The sequence below is a fragment of the Rhododendron vialii genome, chromosome 3a (genome assembly GCF_030253575.1).
Source record: "Rhododendron vialii isolate Sample 1 chromosome 3a, ASM3025357v1".
Lineage (NCBI taxonomy): Eukaryota > Viridiplantae > Streptophyta > Magnoliopsida > Ericales > Ericaceae > Rhododendron > Rhododendron vialii.
The window spans coordinates 25,395,950-25,418,166 of NC_080559.1; the positions used below are offsets into that span (position 1 = coordinate 25,395,950).

Below are 22,217 nucleotides of genomic sequence, written 5' to 3' on the forward strand. Positions count from 1 at the left end.
GACCGCATTATTTATTATTCTCTTGTTGTCATGTAGCCGCTAGAAAGTTCGACAGAATTTGTCTGACATTATCAAATCTTAAGTCTAGTCGACCGAACTATCCTTTTGCAGTCTGTCATCTCTTTAGTATTTCACAAGTTACCCAAGGACAATGTGATCTACTGTAACTAGAACTTGATAGTCTTAGGTAGATTCCGTCGAACTTCTTGATGGCTACATCACAACAAGATTATGAGAAAATGGGATATTTTTTAATCTTCCAAATGTGAAGGGGCCATCTGTAAATTACAGAAACCTCGAGGATGGTTTTGGTAATTTTTCCTAGTTATGGAGTACAAGATCCGTAGAATGTGTACGGTGTCCCCCTCTGGTCCATCTCAAGTTAGAAAAAGGATTATCCTTTTGGATTCGTGAGAAGAACGAGGTCACGATAATATCCACAGTGCTGGGTACCCAAAACAAAAAAAAAAAAACAAATAAAATTTTAGAGGTATTTATGATCGTTAATAGACTTTTATTAGCCGTAAGAAATATTTGTTCGGCGTGATTTCGGGATATATTTTTATGAGGAATGTTAGGTACAAAAAAAACTTATCCAAAAAGTATCCCGAAAAAAGCAATGAGTCGTTGAGAATCACTTTAATAATTGAGTCACACACATCAAAGTAAATTTCAACTACTAGTTGCTCTTTTCGGAGTATTTTCAAAATAAATTTTCTTTGTCTCTAGTATTGTATTTTTTTTATTAGCAAAAAGTGGGGGGCCTATGGATGTTTTGAATTGTTTTTTTTTTATTTATTTAAATTTTAGATAAGAACAAGTGGTTTTAAAAAGATAAGAATGAGTAGTTATTATGATCAAATTAGAGAGGCCATGCATATTTTTAGGAAGACACGTATTTTTAGGGAACTAGTGTTTGTGTCCGTTCGATGCACAGAATAAAAAAAATCAATTTGGTCCCGTGTATAAAATGGGTACAACGTACGCTAGTTGCTTAAAAATATAGTTTAATATTTTTTCGGTTCTATGTTCAATGCACGTTAGAAATTCAAGAATGGAAGTTTGGAAGCTTTGGAAGCTCACCGATTTGCGTAGAATATTGATAGACAGATAGATAGATGCAATTGCCCACAAACTAGAAGACGAAATCCAAAGATGAAGAAGAGTTCCTCTACCGAGGGGTTGCCCCCTTGCCCAGAATCGAATCACATGACCAATATGGTGAAGAATCGAGCTTTCGATTTCTCAATATTGTTACTCTTGTTCTTCGGCTCACTTTACTTCATTTCCATTCCCTCCCGCCTCCGCCCTATCTTTTCCACCCCTAATCCCCCTCGCAATTCCTCAACCACGGTGACCATCTTTCTTTTTTTTTTAGTATTTCCTTTCTTGCTACCCATATTTGCCTTTGAGTTGTTACTAGCAACTATAATTATGATGTTTCACACATATTCGATTTCAACTATTTATTAGTTTTTTTGAATCATAGTAGTTATATATGCATCATTACCCGATACGATACCGTATTATTGATACCGACTATTTGCGTATTCTACAGTTTGAAATGATTGTTCAGCGGGATGAACTCGACATGGTTTTAGCCGAAACATCGACTGAGAACAAGACTGTAATCATCACCATGGTAAACAAAGCCTATGTGGAAGGGGACAAGTCGATGCTTGATCTATTCATGGAGAGTTTTTGGCTCGGCGATGGTACTTGGGGGTTAATAGATCACCTTTTGATCGTGGCCGCTGATCAAGTATCCTACGAGCGGTGTAAGTTTCTCCGGCTTCATTGCTACAAGCTTGAAACGGACGGTGAAGACTTTGCCGGGGAGAAGGTATACATGTCTAAAGATTTTATCAAGATGATGTGGAGGAGGACTTTATTTCTTGGGGATGTATTAAAGCGTGGCTACAACTTCATTTTCACGGTATGTTTGTTTGGTTGCATGGAAACTTGACTCTCTTTTTTTTCCGACACATTCATGAGAATAATTAAACACTAACCTGTATTTAAGTAGAAAGAGGAAAGGAAAGAGAAGGGAAAAAGAGCTAATGTTTACCATCTTTGTTTGGTTTAGGTTTCGAAGGAGATTTTTGGAGCAATAAATCAATAGAGATAGATAGAAAAATAAGAATAATAATTAAAAAAATAATTTATTGGGAACCGTTAGCAGAGAGAAAGAGTTGATTCTAGAAACCAAAAATGAACACGTACAATCAGTTTGGAGAGCCAAGGAATAGGGCCGGTCCTAAAGAGGCCCCATGAAGCAACCACTTCGGCTCCCAATTTTTGCCCCAAAAATAACCTTGAAATGCGCGCTGGTGTTATTGTTACGAATAAATACTTAAAGCTTCATTCTCAGGAGTTCTGTGTTGGAATGAATCGAATCTTGTCATGATTATAACTGATTTTGATTAATGTCAATGTCAATATTTTTGTTGATTGTCTATAAAAATATGATTCTGCAGGTCATACTATGCTGGTTTGAACTTTTATGTGCATGATCTTCCAAATCGTTTTAAGAAATTAATTTACTTGGCTATGAAAGACCCGCACTAAAAATTTGTTTCGGGTAGGCACTGCAGGGATAGTACCTAATTTCATCCATCCCATTCCCCCCTCAGACCTCCCTATTCCGATCTGAACGGATATTCCCTGATTCGAAAAGGGAATGGGGTGGGGTGATATTTGTTACCCCGCCCCTTTTTAGTCTGATCGTGAGTACTCGGAGGAATAATGAAATTACTAATTATACACACACAAATATAAAGATTTCATCTTGTTTCCTCCTTCTTCTTCTTCTCTCTCTCTCTCTCTCTCTGTTGTTTTTTTTTTTACCCTCTCATCACTCATTAGATATTTTGTTTTCTTAAATCCTGTCAAGAATAAAGTTAGTGAAAATTTGAACGGTGAATGAAGACCCAATTATTTTCCGATTTCAATATCTTTCCAATTTTCCCGTCTTCGGCTCCGTCCCAGTATAGAATGTGGCGGGGACGGAGTCCTGTAAATCTGTCTCCGACCAACCCACCTAGGTTTAAAGCCTATTAATAAAAAGTTGACTTTAGTTTCCTTTTCTAAGATCAACCAGCTAACTAAGCCTAAGTTGGTGCCGAAGATTGGGGGATTGAAAATCACATGGTCGATTCTAATTGTTCCCTTTATTCGATACTCACACAGAAGTAGGCCGGACTTCTAAACAAACAAATTGTATGCATGTACGCAAGGATTGATTTCGACTAATTTTTTTTTTTTGTTTCATTTCTTTTGTTTTTTCAAAAGTTTGATCCTCTCGGGACGTTATGTTTTTTCAATTCGCTTTAATGAGAGAAATTGAAAAAGTACAAAATCAATTTGAACCAAAATTACTAACGACAAAAAAATAATTCAGAACATGTAGACTTTTTAGATGGTATATGTTTGTCATTTATGTACTAAAAATTCAGTTGATTTATTTTATTACCTCCGTCCGCATTTGTTGGTCTATTTTTGAAATTTGTGCTATTTTTGATTACTTATATATTTCAATATGAATATCAAAAGATATGCAATATGGGTCTTAAACTTGATCAATTATGTCCTTGAATGCAGGACACCGATGTGTTATGGTTTAGGAATCCATTTTCCATTTTGAGCCCAAATGAAACGATAGACTTTCAAATCAGTGTCGATATATTCAACGGGTCCGAACCCGACTTCATCAACACTGGTTTCTACATGATCAGATCGAACAACAAGACAATTGCATTGTTTGATCATTGGTACGCAAAAAAAGAAGTCTACTTCTGGACGAAAGAGCAGGACGTCTTGAAGGCGCTCATGAGAAATGGTTTGTTTAGAGACTTAGCACTCAACGTTAGGTTTTTGGACACACTTTATTTCAGTGGCTTTTGCGAAAATAGTAGAAATGTGGGCGTTGTGGTGACGGTTCATGCTAATTGTTGTCGTACGATAAGAGCCAAAGTGGCTGATCTAACGATTGTAATTCATGATTGGAGGAGGGCTAAGGGCTTGTTTGCCAATGAGACGTCGACGTTTCGATGGTCAGAGCACTTAGCTTGTGTACATTCCTGGGACAATTGAGAACTATTCAAATGTTCCTTGAAGTTGTATATATGATCTTAGGATTTTCATTTATTTGTTTAGAGAGAGAATGGTGATGGCAAATGGGCTCATTCTTACGGATAATTTACGGATTGAAAAAGTGCAAGGATGACCAAGATTTGTTAAAAGAGATTAAAAAAATTTACACTCTAAAAGGGTAAGGAATTGGTTTTATACCTCCCAGTAAATACGTTTAAAAATAAAAATTAGAGGTAATTGATTTTTATACTCTCTTTTGTTTATATAACTGCATTTTCTTTTTTGTCCAATTATGATATGAATTTACAAAATCAACATTTTATTTGTATACTCTATCACACTTGAAAGAATAATACTGTAAATTCAAAATCACAAGAGGGAAAAAAAAATGTGGTTATAAGAACGAGGAATGTAAAAATCACTATCCGAATTAGGACCAACTTTGACGTTGGCCGTAAACCTCGAAATATCATGATCGTCTCTACAACAAGTAAAAATCGAGTGTGGTACGTCCGATCAACATAAATTTTTTTCTTCGATGAGTACTCTGACTTTATTCACTTTCCAACCACACTAATCCAAGCCATCGCTTCAGCAAAAATTAAAAAAATAAAATAAAGCAAACCATCTCAGGGCAACCAGCGCACGCGTGCTGGGAGAACACGACCAGGGGCCACCCCGAGCCTCACACAATCGCTCCAGACCTTCTCGCTCCTTGGCAAAATCCTCGCAACGTGCTTCTCATTAACGGCCCCGCCTGATCCGTGGTTACCCTTGCGCACCCTCCGCACGTCGGCCTCGTGGATCCTCCGAACCAGCCCGTCGTGGCACCGCTTCCCCACGCCCACGAGGTTCTTGCAGCATGGCCCCGTGACCGCCGCGTGCTGAAACACGCCGCGGAACACCTGGTTCCCGCACTCGTCGGTGAACTTCTCGACGCAGGTTTTCAGGAAGTGCTCGTCGCTGTCGGCAGGCGATGGCACCGGTGAGATGTCGGCGTCCGCTGCTGGGCTCGGTGCTGTTTTGGACGCGGCGGCGGTGTAGATGGCGAGGAGGAGGAGGAGGGAGGGTGCGGTGAGTTTTTGCATGGTTGTCACGGGGAAGTTTAGATAGAGTCGTAGAGAAGGAGAGAGATGATGAAATAGGCGTGGTTTGTGTTTTTGAGGGTTAATGACGCATTAATTGGGAATTGAATTTGATTGTTGCAGTTTACAGTAATTAAAAAAGGAGTTTCCTTGGCATGGTTTTGGCCGGAGATCATCTGTGCTGAAAAATGGTGTGACCTTGTATCGAGTGCATTTGCGCCGCTAAATTGTGTGAGTGTTTTTTCTACATTTTAAAATTTTTATATGTGATCCAACGGCCGAAAATGCACTCGGCATAAGGGCACACCATTTTTCATAACATAGAACCATACATGGCATAATATTAAACCACAAAAGGCATAACATAAACCACAAGAGGTATAAAAGAAAATTACAAGAGGTATAACGAAGACACTGTAAGATTAATTAGACACCATATCACTATCCGGATGATGCTATGGTGTCCCCGGTCATTTTGGGGACACCGTAATTTTTGGCATAACTTTACCATTAGGAGCATAACTAAAATCAATTACAAGCATAACAGAACCCAAACAAGGCATAACCAAAGAATATTCAAAAAACCAACCAAGGCGTAACTAAACCCAACCAAGGCATAACAAATAAGTTATGCCTTGCTATGGTTTTGGTTATGCCTTGCTATGATTCTGTTATGCTTGTAATGGTTTTTGGTTATACTCATAATAGTTTTGTTATGTCAAAAGTTATGGTGTCCCTAAAATGACCGGGGACACCGAAGTCATTCCCTCCAAGAAATAGGGCATTTACATGGCATTTGCTCTACAAAGGGGTAAGCAGAAAAAAAGAACATATAGTAGAAATGAAAGGTTATTGCTAGTGCCAAAATTATTTTTGTTTGTGTTAAAATTGGAGTGCACAAGATTTGGCTTTAAGCACTTTAGTTTTGGTACAAACAAAAATAGTTTAGTCGCTAAAAACCACACATTAGCCGACTAAACTTTATTTAGTTGGCAATTACATTTGTCGACTCTCATTTCCCGACTAAATTACCGACCAAATTATTTAGTCGGTAAAACCATTTCACAACTAAAAAGGCCACCTTAGGTGACTAAACCTTTAGTCGGGAATTATGTTTTTTCTTGTAGTGTCACAAAACGCAAAAAATATAGTAATTGTTTCTACCGTTCTACGACCCCCAAGATAAACATGGTTGTATTATTTTTATGATTTTTATCCAAATATTTTTTAAAAATATTTAAGATAAAGCCAGTTTTTGGGCTTTATTTTGGATATTTCGAAAAATATTTGGATAAAAGTCATAATTTTTACTTTTCCGATTCGCAGATGAATCGGAAAATTAAAAAAGTGAAGTGCAAAATTAACAAACAATTTGAAGAAGAACAAAATAAGAAAAAGTGAAAATAATATTTAGCGGAATGCCACCTTAGGATTGGGATGAAACCAAATCTAAAAATTAGGACCGGCTTCTAGTTTCTAGAAAAATTAAGGGGGGATTTTACAGGATGTATAGTGGGCCGTATAAGTAACGGGCTTGTAGTCAAATCCGTCATCATTCCGTAGATAAATAACTAAACAATTCGGCCCACACAGTGACCCAATTTGAGGTCCAACCCGTAGTCGGTAGCCCGACAAAAATCAGAGATTATCAGCTTCGTCGACCACGCCTCAAATCCGTGCCCTAGAATTGCTCGTGTCTGGGCTGGGAGAGTAGTAGAAAAAACCTAAACACAACCTCTACACACAAACTCGAACCAGTGTCTCACTCGTACACGCAATATTCATATATGCAGATATAGATAGATAGTTAGAGAGAGAGAGAGAGGGGCTAGAGTAAGAGAAGTAGTAGAGAGAGATGGAGCATCTAGACCAAGAGCAGGAACATGAGGTTTACGGGGGAGAAATACCAGATGGAGATATGGATGCCGATGTCGACATGTCTAGGGCTGAAGAGGAGGATAACTCCAAGGTCCTCTCTCTCTCTCTCTCTCTCTATATATATATATATATATATATATATATATATATATCTATTATGTATGCGTATGTCTATAACGCTATGTAGTTTGCCCTAATTTGTTGGACAGGATTTGGAGGACATGAAGAAGAGGCTCAAGGAGATCGAGGAAGAAGCAGGAGCCCTGCGCGAAATGCAGGCGAAAGTCGAGAAGGAGATGGGTGCCGTTCAAGGTACTCTCTCATTGTATAACACACACAGAGACATGTATAAGTGCATGCAGCCGGAATTGATTGGGTAGTTTTGATTTGTATGTTTTTTATTGTTTGCCACGCGTTCTGCTTCCGTGTTGACCTTTGGTTGTGCTCTTTTGTACCGGTGCGAATGAAAGCTTGTACTTGAGGATAATTCAGCTTTGGGGTGGGGAGTGTAAAACTAGGCATTAGGTCATCGCGTTGTTCTTGTTCTTCTGGAGTCATATGACTATTCATGGGTTTGAGAGGTAAATAAAGTTGGATAATTTGTGCAAATATTTACTTTTTGTGTTTGTGTCTAATATGGGCTACGATTGGAAGGGGAAATAATTTCTATGTAGAATTGTTCCTCCAAAAATGCCCACAATTAAGTGCCAATGATTTTGGTATCCTGCCTTTCCTGGATGTTGAGCTCTTTTGAGGTGCACTTGAGATTGGTGATGCCTCAATAGCATGCATCCTGGTGGATAATGTTTCACCTGCATTAAGAATTGAGGTTACAATTTAATATAAAAATGGAAAGAACGAGATATGGAAACTTGAAAACTATGTTGTGACTCCAAATCTATGTCAAAAAACACGCAACAGTGAATCCAGAAAAAGGAAGATATTAGATATAAACATGCGCACTAAAAGAGCGGCACGTGCTCCGTTCTTTTAGGATACTGTGGCTTTCTGAAGAACTTTATGTCGCTTTGTCCAGGTGACAACCCGCATTGCTTTTGTACAATTAATTGATATCCATTTGGTCTAAATGTTTTCGAAGGCAGTTTTGGGCTCGCCTCGTGGCAAGGCAAAGCAAAGACGCCTCTGGGCATTGATTTTTGGGTAGAGAACCACAAAAGCGTTTGCCCATCCATTAGAGATATACGGAGGCGTATGCTTTTCACGCTTTTCCACCCAAATGATCAAGGCAAACGTCTCAGACGAGTTGGTTCTTTTTCTTTTTGTAAGTAAAGAGTCGGTTCATTTAAGGTTGGGGCAAAGATGCCAGGTTTTTGCGTATTTGCGAGACAATTTAGAGTGCTTTTAAAAGTTGGATCTATTAATGCACTATCTTGTTATGACATAACATACTTTTTTGTGAATTCATCCTACTATTTTCTTATTTATTCATTTTTTGGCTCTACGCCTTGAGGCTTATGCCTCGCGTCATGAGAGGTCTCTAGATTGTGTAGAGGCCGAACATTTGTCATTATAGGCAATAGCATAAAATGGCTGCTCTTAGGCCCGAACATAGGTTGAGTTTTAACTACTAAACCAGTGCCCCTGTTTTCATATCCTATTTATTGTGGATGGTTCTGGAAAATTGTCTTTTGTCTTTTGTCTTTTTGGGGTAGTTCCAAAGTGAATATGCCTTGGAGGGATTCCTCATCAATGAAAATAGAAAGGTTATGCAAGTGGAGGGCAGAGATATGAGCACTTCCATGTCTATCTCACCCATTTTGGAAAGCACCCTCATCATTGTGATGTCCTCTCTTGTGATCTCCCATATTTATTGTTACTTTACTTACTTAATAACTTCCGATTCGTATATGTAAGCACCCCGAGGTCTTAGAGTGGAGTGGAGACATTCAAGTATAGGGATTCCTTGTCACTAAAGTAATGTGGTAACTTCCTCTCTCATGATCTCCCAAATTTATTAGTACCTGAATAACTTCCATTTATATATGTTAGCATGCCGAGGTCATAGAGTGGAGACATTCAGATGCAGGGATTTTGCCTTTCGGGGAAAAAAAGTGCAGTAATTCCTCGTCACTTAACTAAGTCTTTCATAGTAGCATCTATCTCCTGGAACAACTTTCCATTTATGTTGGTCGTATGAGGACTTCCTCTCCTGTGATTTCCCCAATTTAGGACCACTGGAAATCTCCTTTTGAATTTCATCTAACTTCTCTATGCCCAAATGTTTAATGCCTGATTTCGTAGCAGCATCTCTCCTCACCTAAGAAGCACGGACACGGATACGGACACGGACACGGCATTGACACACGGACACGCCATTTCTCTGAAAATTAGGAAACGGACATGTCAATGTGGAGTGTATTTGTATTATAGAGGTATGTTATTATTTCATATAAACGTCAAAGACATTTTAATGAGCCCTTAGCATGCTCCAAGAGTGTTGCCAACATGTCCTAGAGTATCCTCAATGTGTCTAAGTAAAACAAATATAATAATAACATTGGACAAGTATTTAGGCATGCTCAATACGTGTCCGGAGAGTGGAGTGGAGTGTCGTGTTCGTGGCCGACACTTGTCGGACATGGATACGTGAGGCCGGTAGACGTGTCCACGCTTCTTAGTTGCCAAAGTATCTTATCTTGCTATGATAAAAGTATAAACTAGGAATTCCGAAATAAACGACTTACAGTTCCGTCATGTCATTTTTTTTAAGGCCACGGTAATTTGAGTGGGAGACTAGCAGATGTGATTCCTGCAGCTTCACAGATCCTCTAATCTGTCCTCTTTATGCAAATGGAAGGGTAGGTTATGGACACCAATGTCTCGGGTTAAAGCTAGACTTGAGCATGCTAATGGTTGTTCTACCATATTTACCTGACGCATCATGTGAAGTTTTGAACCCTTGGTTACCCTAGAATGTCATCAGTTTTTGCTTTTGAATGTTGGCAATGCATTTACCTTTGCTTAAGAAATGGTTTTGTATCGCTATTGCAGACAATGGGAGATTTTTCCTCTTTATGTCTTTGTTGATTTATGCTGCGCATAATGCATATCGATGCACGATCCTTACCACTTTAATTGGTGTATCCTCAGATTTGAACATAAACTTGCGCTAAATGTTATGACGGAAATTTTGGTTTGACTCATTTGTATTTAAAGAAATCAGTTTACCATTTTGTCCTTGTACAACTCTATCTTGTGTATGCAAGGTTCTGACTTATGTGGTGTCAGCATTTCCATATTAACTTCTTGATTCTCAATTTTTGCTTTTTTGGTATTATGGGCATGTATGAAGACTCTTCTGGTGCCTCTGCTACTCAAGCTGAAAAGGAGGAGGTGGATTCGCGGTCCATTTATGTTGGTAATGTGAGGTTTTACACTTTCCTTCGTGCCTTTTTGTACAAATTGAGTTATCCTCATTCCAAGCTATTGGTATTCATCTAATGAAAATATCCCTGTAATACTATTTGTATGAAAACACGTGTTATTGATTGTAACTTGTAAGCGTACTAGAAATTGCCCGTGCCTAAAGGTACTTCATGAAAATAAGGTATGCATAAACTCAAGCCTAGCAAGTAAAGTTATTTGAATAAGTATTTCAATTTATATCATCCAAACAAAATAAAGATATACACTTGAGAGTATAATTTACTGCAGCACTAATTTTTGCCAGTAATATGGGTAGACAGTCATGTTGTTTGGACGTATAAGCTACGTTGATCCTTTTATAATCCGCAAAATCACTGTACGATTAATTAAAAATTGTTACAGGAGGCAAAATCAAATGTTATTTCAATGGGAACGTGATCAAATGAAGTACAATGTCATAAACACGAGGAACACTACATGAGAGAGAGAGAGAGAGAGAGAGAGAGAGAGAGAGAGAGAGAGAGCCATACCATACTCCATCAAAGCTCATGTGGCTGTCAAAATTGCAGAATCATAGAAGCCACAAAAATACTGGAGAGATTATTAGTCCAAGATGGAATTGAAGTTGATATATATGAGCTCCTGATAGAATTGTTAAAGCACAGGGTCTACCAACACCTGATCTGTAGAGAGAGAGAGCCATTGCTCCATCAAAGCTCATGTGGCTGTCAAAATTGCAGAATCATAGAAGCCACAAAAATACTGGAGAGATTATTAGTCCAAGATGGAATTGAAGTTGATATATATGAGCTCCTGATAGAATTGTTAAAGCACAGGGTCTACCAACACCTGATCTGTAGAGAGAGAGAGCCATTGCTCCATCAAAGCTCATGTGGCTGTCAAAATTGCAGAATCATAGAAGCCACAAAAATACTGGAGAGATTATTAGTCCAAGATGGAATTGAAGTTGATATATATGAGCTCCTGATAGAATTGTTAAAGCACAGGGTCTACCAACACCTGATCTGTCCTTATAGCTTTAGTTGTTACCTTACCATATGCTTCAACTATTGTCTTAACAGAAATAGTATCGCTTAGAAATTAAAACAGTAGAAGCTCACAAAAACCATGCCTCGAGGAAACCCTTTCTTGCTCCCTTGTCCCTTCGTTGTTGATCACCCCCTGCTAGAAATGAATCCTTTGCCATACCTTCTGGAACAGGGGAAAAACAATCAAATGAAGTTGTTTGTAGCATTTATGAAATAGCAAGTAGAAGTAAACAAAAGAAACACCAAACACATTTGTAGGTGTTTTAAGTTACACAAACCCCTAATATACAAAACCAGTGGCATAATACTTACCAAAATAGTCACAATTCTCTGTCAACACAGTTTCAGCACCACAAATTGTAGATGTAATCAAGTCATATGGGTAATTCTAAGCATGGCTTACAATTAGGTAAGAGGACCACCGAGTCCCTAACAGGATAGTAGCACTCGTATAGATTGGATATGGATGGACCAAAAGTGCACCCAATAAATAGAGAAGAATAGAGAAATATCCAAGTATAATCCACTCAAAAGCTAAAATAAAATGCTTAAATTAGTTTTTTCTCAAACCATATGAATATCCATTGCTTCGTAGCTTAGGGGTTTATATAATGATGGAATGTCTGGAAACTATAAAATTTAGGACATTCAGGAAAGATAATAAAGCATATCCTGCACTCCTTGTGTCAAAGCCCTGTAACACAGTGCCGTGGTGCATGCCAACAATGATAAAGAAAGTTATGTGTATTCCCAGTGTTAACCAGAAAAGGTTGTTTTTTCTTCCAATTATTCCAAGTGGAAATGCCTGCTTTTTATTACTGAATCTTTTGTCAACTTTTCCCAATATCTTTGTTAGGAACCTTGGACTTGTGATTTCTTTGTTTGGAAATTTCTAGAAATTGTTGAAGCTTGGATTATTGCATGAGAAATGTATTGTACTAGACACTAGTACCTTTTATTTGACAATGTTACATGATCTGATTGCAATAACATTCAGAATTTCGTGTCAGCTTTATATTGTCCCTTTATTTCCCCACCTTGGGACTGTCGGTCTAGTGGCATTATCTGATCTCCTGCTATACCTTGGGCATAGATTTTTGCACTGTTTCCTTCCACCGTTTAATTCCAGTGCACCTGCCCAGTTAACGTGATGGAGCTGTTTGACTCTAGGCTTGCCTTGGCAGCTTGTTTGACAAATGAGTTAAAATAGAAAATGCACTTGATAATCATCTTCAAATTTTCTGTCAGTTTCAATTTTAATTGATGATTTCAAAAGGAATGATACTTGATTTATACTAATACAGGGATTTTTTCTTATCTCAAGAGTTGCGATTTGCTAGTTTTTTTTTTTTTTTTGATCACCATGTGATTTGCTAGTTCAACTCCATTATACATGTTTTCGTGTAGAATACCCCTAGCTAAAACACCTAATCATGTATCTCGTGCACCACAGAGTGTGATTCAAACTATCTTAGAGCTATAGGAAGGGTTTACGCAGTCTGCTTCGGATTATGCCTCAGAAGTTCATCGTCCCATTGTTGGCATGATTGACATTGATCATATGGAAATGGGAGGCTTTTTTTTTGTTTTGTTTTGTATCACCTTGTTGGACCTATCAAGTTTGTGGAATCATTTGCAAACTTTTATGCTTCTATGTAAACTTAAAGAACTTATAGCCGAGGGGAGAAAACTGATATAGTTTTTCAACTTCAAGTTATTTTTTTCAAGTGGGTGGATGGCTCTCCTCATATTTGAACTTTTGTAATATGTTTGAACTCCTGACCTCCTTTTATTGGCTTGTACGTCCTAATGCATTTCTTCAGTGTGTAAGTGAACACTATGAGAGGGTAATAATTTTACTTTTCCTATGTTTTGAACTTCAGGTAGACTACGCATGTACACCTGAGGAGGTCCAACAGCACTTCCAATCTTGTGGGACTGTCAATCGGGTCACTATTTTGACAGATAAATTCGGTCAACCGAAAGGATTTGCTTATGTGGAGTTTGTGGAGGTTGAAGCTATTCAGAATGCCCTTCTTTTGAACGAATCAGAGTTGCATGGGCGCCAGTTGAAGGTTTTCAAATTAAGTTTGATTGAACAACTTTAACGAAGGTTTTAATTTAGTTATTCCATGATAAATGGATTCTGTTTTTTATGCAGGTGTCTGCAAAACGAACTAATGTACCTGGAATGAAACAGTATCGAGGAAGGCGTCCGAATCCATATTTTGGCTTTCCATCCCGAAGGCCCTTCATGCCCGGTCCACCTTTCTATCCTTCATTTGGATATGGGTAAGTAAGAAGTAGGATTTTGCTTGCTGGTAAAATTAAAAGATGGGATAAGGAGAAACATTTTTGTTTTGATAACTAATTAAAGTATTAAAAAGGTATCAAGAGATGCGACCCATGTACCAAAGAGACCAACAGAGGCCAAACAATAAATAAAGCCTATACACCTCTCTGAACGCCAAAAATATCTAACATATCAAGCAATTGATCAAGGGTTTGTTTGCACTCCCTCAACTCCCAAACTAAACAAACTAGAAAGGAAAAGACTCTTAATTTTTAGCAACATCTCATCCTTGTCAAACTGTCTATGATTCCTCTCTCTTCAAATGAGCCACGTAGCAGAATCAACTTCCAGAGCTTCGTATTCTTGTATCCACTCTAGCCCCATACTTAATTTCTAATAGGAAAAGAGAGAGAAACAAAGCCCCGTGAGGACCATGCACCCCACAACCTTGCCCATATCTGGAACACGGCACTTTCTTCCACCCCTTATCCCTTTCACAAGCAAATCTCCTTAACCATGTCCCCAATGAACTTTGATTGAATGTAGCGAGTCTCTGGGAGAAACATAATATGGCTTGGATTTGAATTTCAATTGCAACTCCAGTTTTGTTTTCTTTCCTTCAATTTCTTGGCTCCACAATAAGGAGCTATCAAACTGGATGTTCTCTCATACAGTTCCATGAGAACCAGAGGGGATTTTGCCAATCATTTCGTAACTTCAAAAAATTAAGGCTCCAATGTTACTGATGCGAGCATTATTTCAGAGAGAAATTTTGTGCGGAACTTTCCAATATGAGGTTGCCTCTAGCCATATTGAACTGCACTTAGGACAATGACTTTAAACCAGTTGTGGAGTTTAAACATCATTTCACTAGGGAAAATAAGATATGAAGACTATTTCATACTAGGTACTTAATAACACTGCATATTGTTACAGTTTGAGGTTGCTAGACATGGACAGTATGTGTACCGACATTTAAAAACAAGTTCTATTTTTCATGATACCTCTGTGATAATATGAAAATAGCATTCACTGTTTTTTTTATTGCAAAATGTGGAATTATGCTTTGATCCTTTATCCTCAATTGGGACATATTTCACTATAGTAGACAAGGCTTAAAGTGCATGAAGACATGTGAGACTTGTGACTGATGGTTGTATTTGGTTATATGCCAAATCGACCTCATGCTGTAATCATATCGATTTTAAGCCTTCTCCTTTGTTATTTATTTGTTTCTTCAAGGCACTCTATTATTAAGATCAGTGATTTGGGCGAAATTTTTTGGAAGTTCCAGTCAGTAGTAATTATTTAATTGCATTAATTGGATGATTAGATTTTTCATAGAGAACACCGCTGCGTTTCCTTGAATACGTGTCTTCTTTTTTTTCTTATCCTATACTGTATTCAAAGATAAGAGGCACGTAGTTGTCTCATGGAAAAGTCTAAATTTTAGTATTCATAGGATCACAGAATAGTTCAATATATGGCTGTTTCATCTGAAAGGTGCCTGATTCTTTATCTTTGCTTTCAGTCTCTTATTTATTTTCACAATTTACACGGTCTTGGGTAGAACTCAACCCCAAAAGCTAGCTATTTAAGTGAGGGTGCCCCCATGCTTATATACTTCAAATTACTTTGGTATCTAGACGATATGGGACTTCACTTCACACCCTCCCTCACGCGTAGCATGCTCACTCGGCAACACCTGTTGCGTGCAGGCCAGAGAAACACACCCTACCCATCTCTAGTACTTAGCTCTGATACCATGTTACACAGTCTTGGATAGAACTCAACCCCAAAAGCTAGTTATTGAAGTGAAGGTGTCCTCATGCCTATAAATTTTATGCTTTTAATTGGAGTACTTTGGTACCCACACCCAAGCGATGCGGGAATTCACTTCACAGCTACATCTTGATCGGTCTTTTGTTTGTTTTTCGAATTACATTACTCCTTTTTTTAGGATGGATAAACACTGTTATAGATACCTAGCTATTCTAGGACCATCTTCTTTCTCATTTTGGGGGTTTCTTGCTGGGCTTGATATCACTTCCAGTTAGTGACTGTGATTACCATCCAATCTACCAGATGAAGAGAGAAGCAGCACTGTTGAACTGAGTTCTCCACCAGAACTGACCAAACTGTTTTTGTCCCCTCCTGATCCCTTAAAATATATCTTTGTCCTAACTTATGGAGTATTGAGTTTGAATGGATGGTGTGACTGTGAAGATGTTGACGTCCTTATTTTCTATGGATTGTGATACAGCAAGACTTTGATATGAGATTGCGGAAAGTTGGGATTTTATGCATACTATGTGGTCTAGGGCCGGCCAAGGGTTTTTAGTGCCTAAGGCCTAATAAATAAAAGTTTCATTAAAGAGTTGGTACTTAACAATTTTTACAACAATCACAATACGAGAAAACCAAACCAATATAAAGTTCTACTAATCATTACATATAAACAAATATAAAGGTGGGCACTTGGGCTTGGTTATGAGATGGTGGGTTGGGCACTTGGCTTTTGGGATGGTGGGTTGGGCTAACTCAGTACCTTCAATTGGGCATTTTTTTCCATTCTATTGAGCTTAAAAAGAGTCCTACTTAAACCCAACCCAAGCAATATTCTAAAACTCGGTACTCGGTACTCGCTCGGCCGGCCACCTTGTACCTTGTAGGCCGAGTGCTCGGCGATTACTCGATGATTACTCGGCGAGTAGAAATTACTTGGATTTTTTATTTTATATGTTCCCCAAATGATATTCATAATGCATAATGAGAAGTTCAATGTTCATAGTTCAAACCAAATGAAACTAAGTACAAAATTACTAGTCCATTGCAAAGTTTTAACGTTCAAATCAAATGAAACCAAGTACGAAATTAATAGTCAATTACAAAGTTCAACGTTGGAACAGCAGCAGTAGCTTGATTAGTGTGTTCACTCGATTAGGGTAAGTATAAAACTATATTGAAATTACACTAACGACCCTTCAAATTTAACATATTATGCATTTTACCCTATTTTTTCAGTTTTTTTTTCGATTTTCTCCCCAATTCCGAGTAATCTCATTTTACCGAGTAATCGGTACTCGCCGAGTAATGCCAAGTAATCGGCTGGCCGAGTAATTCCCACCGAGTAGCCTTAACTCTACTCGGCTAGGCACCGAGTACCGAGTACTCATCGAGTATTTCCGAGTTTTAGAACACTGAACCCAAGTTGACGTGTAAACGAGCCGAGCCGAGCCGAACAGAGCTTCGGTGAGCTCGACCTCGGCTAACGAGCCGAGCTTAGTCATTTACTAAATGAGTATCTTTAATTGAGTTGAGCCTCCCTTAACGAGCCGAGCTTTTGTCGAACGAGCCTAGTGGAGACGAGCCGAAAACTCGAGCTCGAGCTTGACTCGTTTACTAAATGAGCCGATCTGAGCTCACAAACTGCTCGGTTCATTTACATCCCTAAACCCAAGTAGTAAAAATATTGTAGTGCCCCTAAAATTTGGGATTTTTGGGATGCCCAAGGCCCAGACCTTTTGGGCCTTGTGCCTAGGCTGGCCCTGACCCTGATATGGTTGGGAGACACAAATAGCTTTTGCGAGTTTAGAGGGAAAATGGGAAACTATGTAGTGTTTAGAATGCGGAAGAGAACTCGGAGAATTGCATCTGTGTTGACTTTTACTGTACTTATCCGTCAAGGAAGCCAGGGAATATATTTCCCTGTTGTTGCAGTTAGCTGGATACTTGGAGGCTGATCTTTGAAAGAGAAGGATGGGTTTACATTGTAACGTGGGTCCTTTTAGTTGTACTTTTTTTATGTGGTTGCCTATTTACTAGTACTATTTTTCATTTCATAATTAGGCAACTACTTGCTTGGGCATTGTGTCATTTACTCCTCCTATGATGGGAAAGACTTGTTTCTGCATTGCCTTGTTACTATTTGCTCCTTATTACTTTGCAATTTGCGCTTCTAGAGTTAATTACCTGATATTATTTTCTCTCTCTTGTACAGAAGGGTTCCAAGGTTCAGGCGGCCAATGCGGTACAGGCCGTACTAATCGCGTATCTTGCATTTGTGGGTCTGAGGATACACTCTAGTTTTCGTAATTTCCTCATTTGTGAACAAATGAATTGCAGAGTTGAGACATTTTAGGAGACTTGATTTCATAAGAACTTGTACCATGATATGCACACCAGAAAGACAGACCCGCTTTCTTTTCTTTTTGTTCAGTTTTTGTAGCTTACTATAGGAGTCAATGGATTTAAGTTATTTGATTATGGATTTAAGTTATTTGGTTGCATGCTTCTTATCTGTTTCGGCAAAATTTGGAATTGGCAAACTGTACTGAGAAGTTTCTGTGTGGTGGATTTTATTATATTGGATCTGACAATGTTTAAAATATTCCTGATTAATGGTTCAATGACAATTGCTTTAATAGTTCAGTATGCAGAGGTGGTTTTGTCCGCCATTAATTGACGAAGCTTTGGTTATAGAACATAAGATAGGCGTTGTTTTCCTAAGCTTTTTGGGCCTTTTTGTTATTTTGTTTTTATTTGAATTTTTCTTCTTTTTCGGAGGACTTGGGTCCCTCCAGAGGCTAGTGCAACAAATGCACTATAATGGTGCATGTTGGGGTGGCCTTGTAAAATTTCATTACTATGCTTTGAACCATTCATTGTATAGAATTTATCGAGCAATTTATTTGTGAAACACAAGAAAAATATTTATTGAAATACAAATTTCAAGTAAAATCCCATCTCCCTCACCAATAGGAGCCAGAGATACTTTCCAATCTAGGCTGGCAGAAGTTAGGACTTCTTTTCTTTCTCTTTTTGGTGAGAAAAGTAAAAGGTTCATAACATTTCCCTTTGGATTTTTGCACTAAACTCCCGGTGAAATATCTCAAGCAATGGTCGAATTGGAGGGCCGCACATGGAGTCAGGTCGGACTTTGAATACTCTAGGCACGAGGGGCTTGGACTTGACAGTTCAGTCCGCCTGGAGTAGCTCTAGTCCATACATTCGCAATCAAAACGAAGGAACTAATTCCACCGTAACTCCTACTACACTACAAATCTCAATTTCAATTCCCTCGTCATTGTCAATTCTATTCAACATACAACACGCATCCAGCGGGCTTGAAGTTTTAACCCCTTAAAGATGTAATTGGGTCCATTTATGTAGCAAACAAATTAATAGTACTAGAAGTGACTGACAACAATGGTTCACAAAATTTTAGGTACACAAGTTTCACAATCAATAGTGGATTCCCATTCTGGACGCTTGACGAGGGAATCGATTTTTGGATATTTCATTTGTGGTGAAAATTCCGAAAGGAGAAGATAATGGGAGAAGAAGATAACAAACTAATTAAAATGAAATACGTAACTACTTATTATTTCTTCTTCTGGGTATCGTTGGGAAATTGAGAAGAAAATGACTACGTATTTGTGAATAAAATCCCCTATTTTGCCAATTTTGGTTAATATTTTTATACTTTTTCAATTTCTTTTATCGGAACAATGATTCTTTGTCCTTAAAATTTTGACGAAAAGCTAATACAAATGCATTAAACATTTAAAGTAAAACTAACGGGACCGACCATGAGTATATCGATAGGGTACTGCCCGGCACACTCTAGGTCCTGCACGAATGATCCGAGTCGTTCAATAATTTTTATTAAAAAAAAACCTTGTACCATGCACACCAGAAAGACCGACCCGTTTTCTTTTCTTTTTGTTCAGTTTTTGTAGCTTACTATAGGAGTCAATGGATATAAGTTATTTGGTTGCATGATGCTTATCTGTTTCGGCAAAATTTGGAATTGGCAAACTGTACTAAGATGTTTTTGTGTAGTGGATTTTATGAAATTGGGATCTGACTAGGTTTAAAATATTTCTGACTTATCGTTCAATGACAATTGTTTTAATAGATGAGTATGCAGAGATGATTTTGTCCACCATTAACTGACGAAGCTTTGGTTATAGAACATAAGATGGCATTGTTTTCCTAAGTTTTTTGGGCCTTTTTGTTGTTTTGTCCTTATTTGAATTTTCCTTCTTTATTTGGAGGACTCGGGTCCCGCTAGAGGCCAGTGCAACAAATGCACCATAATAGTGCATATTGAGGTGGCCTTGTGAGATTTCATCAATATGCTTTGAACCGTTCATTGTATAGAATTTGTTGAGCAATTTTTTTGTGAAACACAATACAGATATTTATTGAAATGCAAATTTCAAGTGAAACCCCATCTCTCTCACCAATGGGAGCCAGAGACACTTTTCAATCTAGGCTGTCGGAAAGTTACAACTTATTCTTTTTTTTGTTGAAAAAAGTAAAAAGTTCGTAACATTGTCCTTTGGATTTTTGCACTAAATTTCCGGTGAAATATGATATCGCAAGAAATGGTTAAGGTCCTAGGTCTATTCGAATTGGAGGGCCGCACACGTAGTCCGTCTGCGGCCGGACTTTCAATATTCCAAAAATACATAGATTAGTCAAGGCATGAGGAGGGGCTTGGACTTGATTGTCCAGTCCAGTCTGTCCAGAGTAGCTCTAGTCCATGATTAGTCAAGGGAAACCGAAAGTTGCAATTAACTTTCAATCCCATCTTCATTGTCAATTCTATTCGACATATGACACGCATCCAGCAGGCCTGAAGTCATCTTAACTCCTTAAAGATGCAATTGGGTACATTAAAGGACAGAGCCAGGAATTTCACTACACGAGGGTGACCATGTATGTGAGACAAACGATAAAAATAAACATGCATAATAGTAACGTAAATACATTAGAACTCAAAAAAAAGTACAAAAATAGCAACACTCCATACTTAATTATACTTTTCATAAATTAACATATTGCAAAAGCATTAACGGAAGTTCCGCAAGTAAAGATTACTAATGGCCTACAAATACCCTCTCCATTACAAAGAACATATCTTGGAATTATTAGGAGGTCTTCAACGAGTGACCTTCCGCAACTTAGAGTTCTCTCATAATGCATGGTACCTCATTCCATATAGATTCAAATATTAGTTGATCAAATGCTTCATCAATCTATTCAGCATTACTTGAAACCTAGCTACATGCATACAAGAACGACCAATAAGGCAAAACAATCAATATTGAAATATTGCCTCTCACCTACAAGCTGGTAAGAATGTCAAAATAGCTACCAGTCTATACGACCAGCATATATAGATAGAGAAAAAGATGGAAAGGGAAACCGAAATTAAGTTGCAATAACTTGTTACTGAATTCAGATTATAGATTAATGTATTGGATCATTGATGTTCAAGGTCCTTCAAATGTAAAAGATGCAATCTTACATCACGGGTGCATAGGACTGCCATCAAGAGCTTCTTCTACTCAGAGCCGTAGGAATAAGTTTGCTTGCCTTCCCAACAAACCTCTGCTTGGTCCAAGTAAAGTTGGTGGTAACCATGGTTGTTAAAATCTTACAATACAAGATACGTATCCTACGATTCGTATCGTCTCCTTCCAAAAATGATACGTATCACACCCCGTATCCTTTTTGTATAGAAATCCTACGATACGATGACGTATCTTACGATATAATAGCGTATCCTGATTCGGAATGTATCCTACGATTTCTTATTGAGAAGAAATCTGAGAATAAATCATACAATATAATAAGTATTGGAACACAAACGCATTCTGAATCGTTTGATCTGACTATGACGGTATCCAAACTATATAGAGAAAACCCAAATTCAAAGTTCAAATAGAAGAAAGAACATATTTTAATCATGTATTGCATACTCAGGCACCAAAAAGCTTCACTATGATAGACCCTACTTGGAAAATTTGAAAATTTTCATCCTAGAAGCCTATTTTTCATACATTAAACACTTATTTTCATATATCCAATAGATTTTTAGATTATAATTAAGTATAAATATTATTTTATATTATATTGTTTTCATTAACGTAACTTACAATACACGACGTATCCCGATACGATACATAAAATGAAATAAATGATATACGATACGTATCCCAATTTAACAACATTGGTGGTAACTAGTAGAGAATAGAATATTAGAGCTCACTTGCATGCAATAGTTGATCATATACTGCTCAAAAATTAAAGTAACGGGAACCCCTCCTCCCTCACTCTCTAGAACAGATCGCGGGGGGGGGGGGGGGGGGGGGGGGGGGGGGGGGGGGGTTCTCCTCCACCAAGCATTCTCACATTCTCTTCCCCTCCTCCTTCCTCTCTCTTCCTCCTTTTTTTTTTCCCTCTCCCTTATCCCTTGTCTCGTTTGTGCTTCTCTCACTGCCCTTTTGTCGCCATTTGTTCTCTTCCTTGCCTCGTCTCCCTGTTGGTCGGTGTCCGATTCCATCGGTAACCACATCTAGGGGTAACTGGTTCTATGAACGGCTAGGTTTCGGTGGCAGCTAGTGGTGGCGAGGTAGTAAG

At 38.2% G+C, this 22,217-nt stretch overlaps 3 protein-coding genes across 3 annotated transcripts; 2 read left to right on the forward strand and 1 right to left on the reverse strand.

Annotated features, from left to right (window-relative positions):
- The first annotated feature begins 985 nt into the window (after window positions 1-985).
- LOC131320697 (uncharacterized protein At1g28695-like) lies at window positions 986-4,222 on the forward strand. Its single transcript, XM_058351494.1, has 3 exons — window positions 986-1,353; window positions 1,559-1,936; window positions 3,601-4,222. The coding sequence occupies exons 1-3, from the start codon at window positions 1,156-1,158 to the stop codon at window positions 4,090-4,092; spliced, it is 1,068 nt and encodes a 355-aa protein (XP_058207477.1). The 5' UTR covers window positions 986-1,155; the 3' UTR covers window positions 4,093-4,222.
- A 323-nt stretch (window positions 4,223-4,545) lies between these two features.
- LOC131320700 (protein DOWN-REGULATED IN DIF1 11-like) lies at window positions 4,546-5,226 on the reverse strand. Its single transcript, XM_058351498.1, has one exon. The coding sequence runs from the start codon at window positions 5,178-5,180 to the stop codon at window positions 4,722-4,724; it is 459 nt and encodes a 152-aa protein (XP_058207481.1). The 5' UTR covers window positions 5,181-5,226; the 3' UTR covers window positions 4,546-4,721.
- Window positions 5,227-6,841: 1,615 nt separating this feature from the next.
- On the forward strand, window positions 6,842-18,073 carry LOC131320699 (polyadenylate-binding protein 1-like). The gene is made up of 6 exons (XM_058351497.1): window positions 6,842-7,146; window positions 7,265-7,367; window positions 10,369-10,439; window positions 13,375-13,566; window positions 13,653-13,783; window positions 17,785-18,073. The coding sequence occupies exons 1-6, from the start codon at window positions 7,033-7,035 to the stop codon at window positions 17,828-17,830; spliced, it is 657 nt and encodes a 218-aa protein (XP_058207480.1). The 5' UTR covers window positions 6,842-7,032; the 3' UTR covers window positions 17,831-18,073.
- The last annotated feature ends 4,144 nt before the right edge of the window (window positions 18,074-22,217 follow it).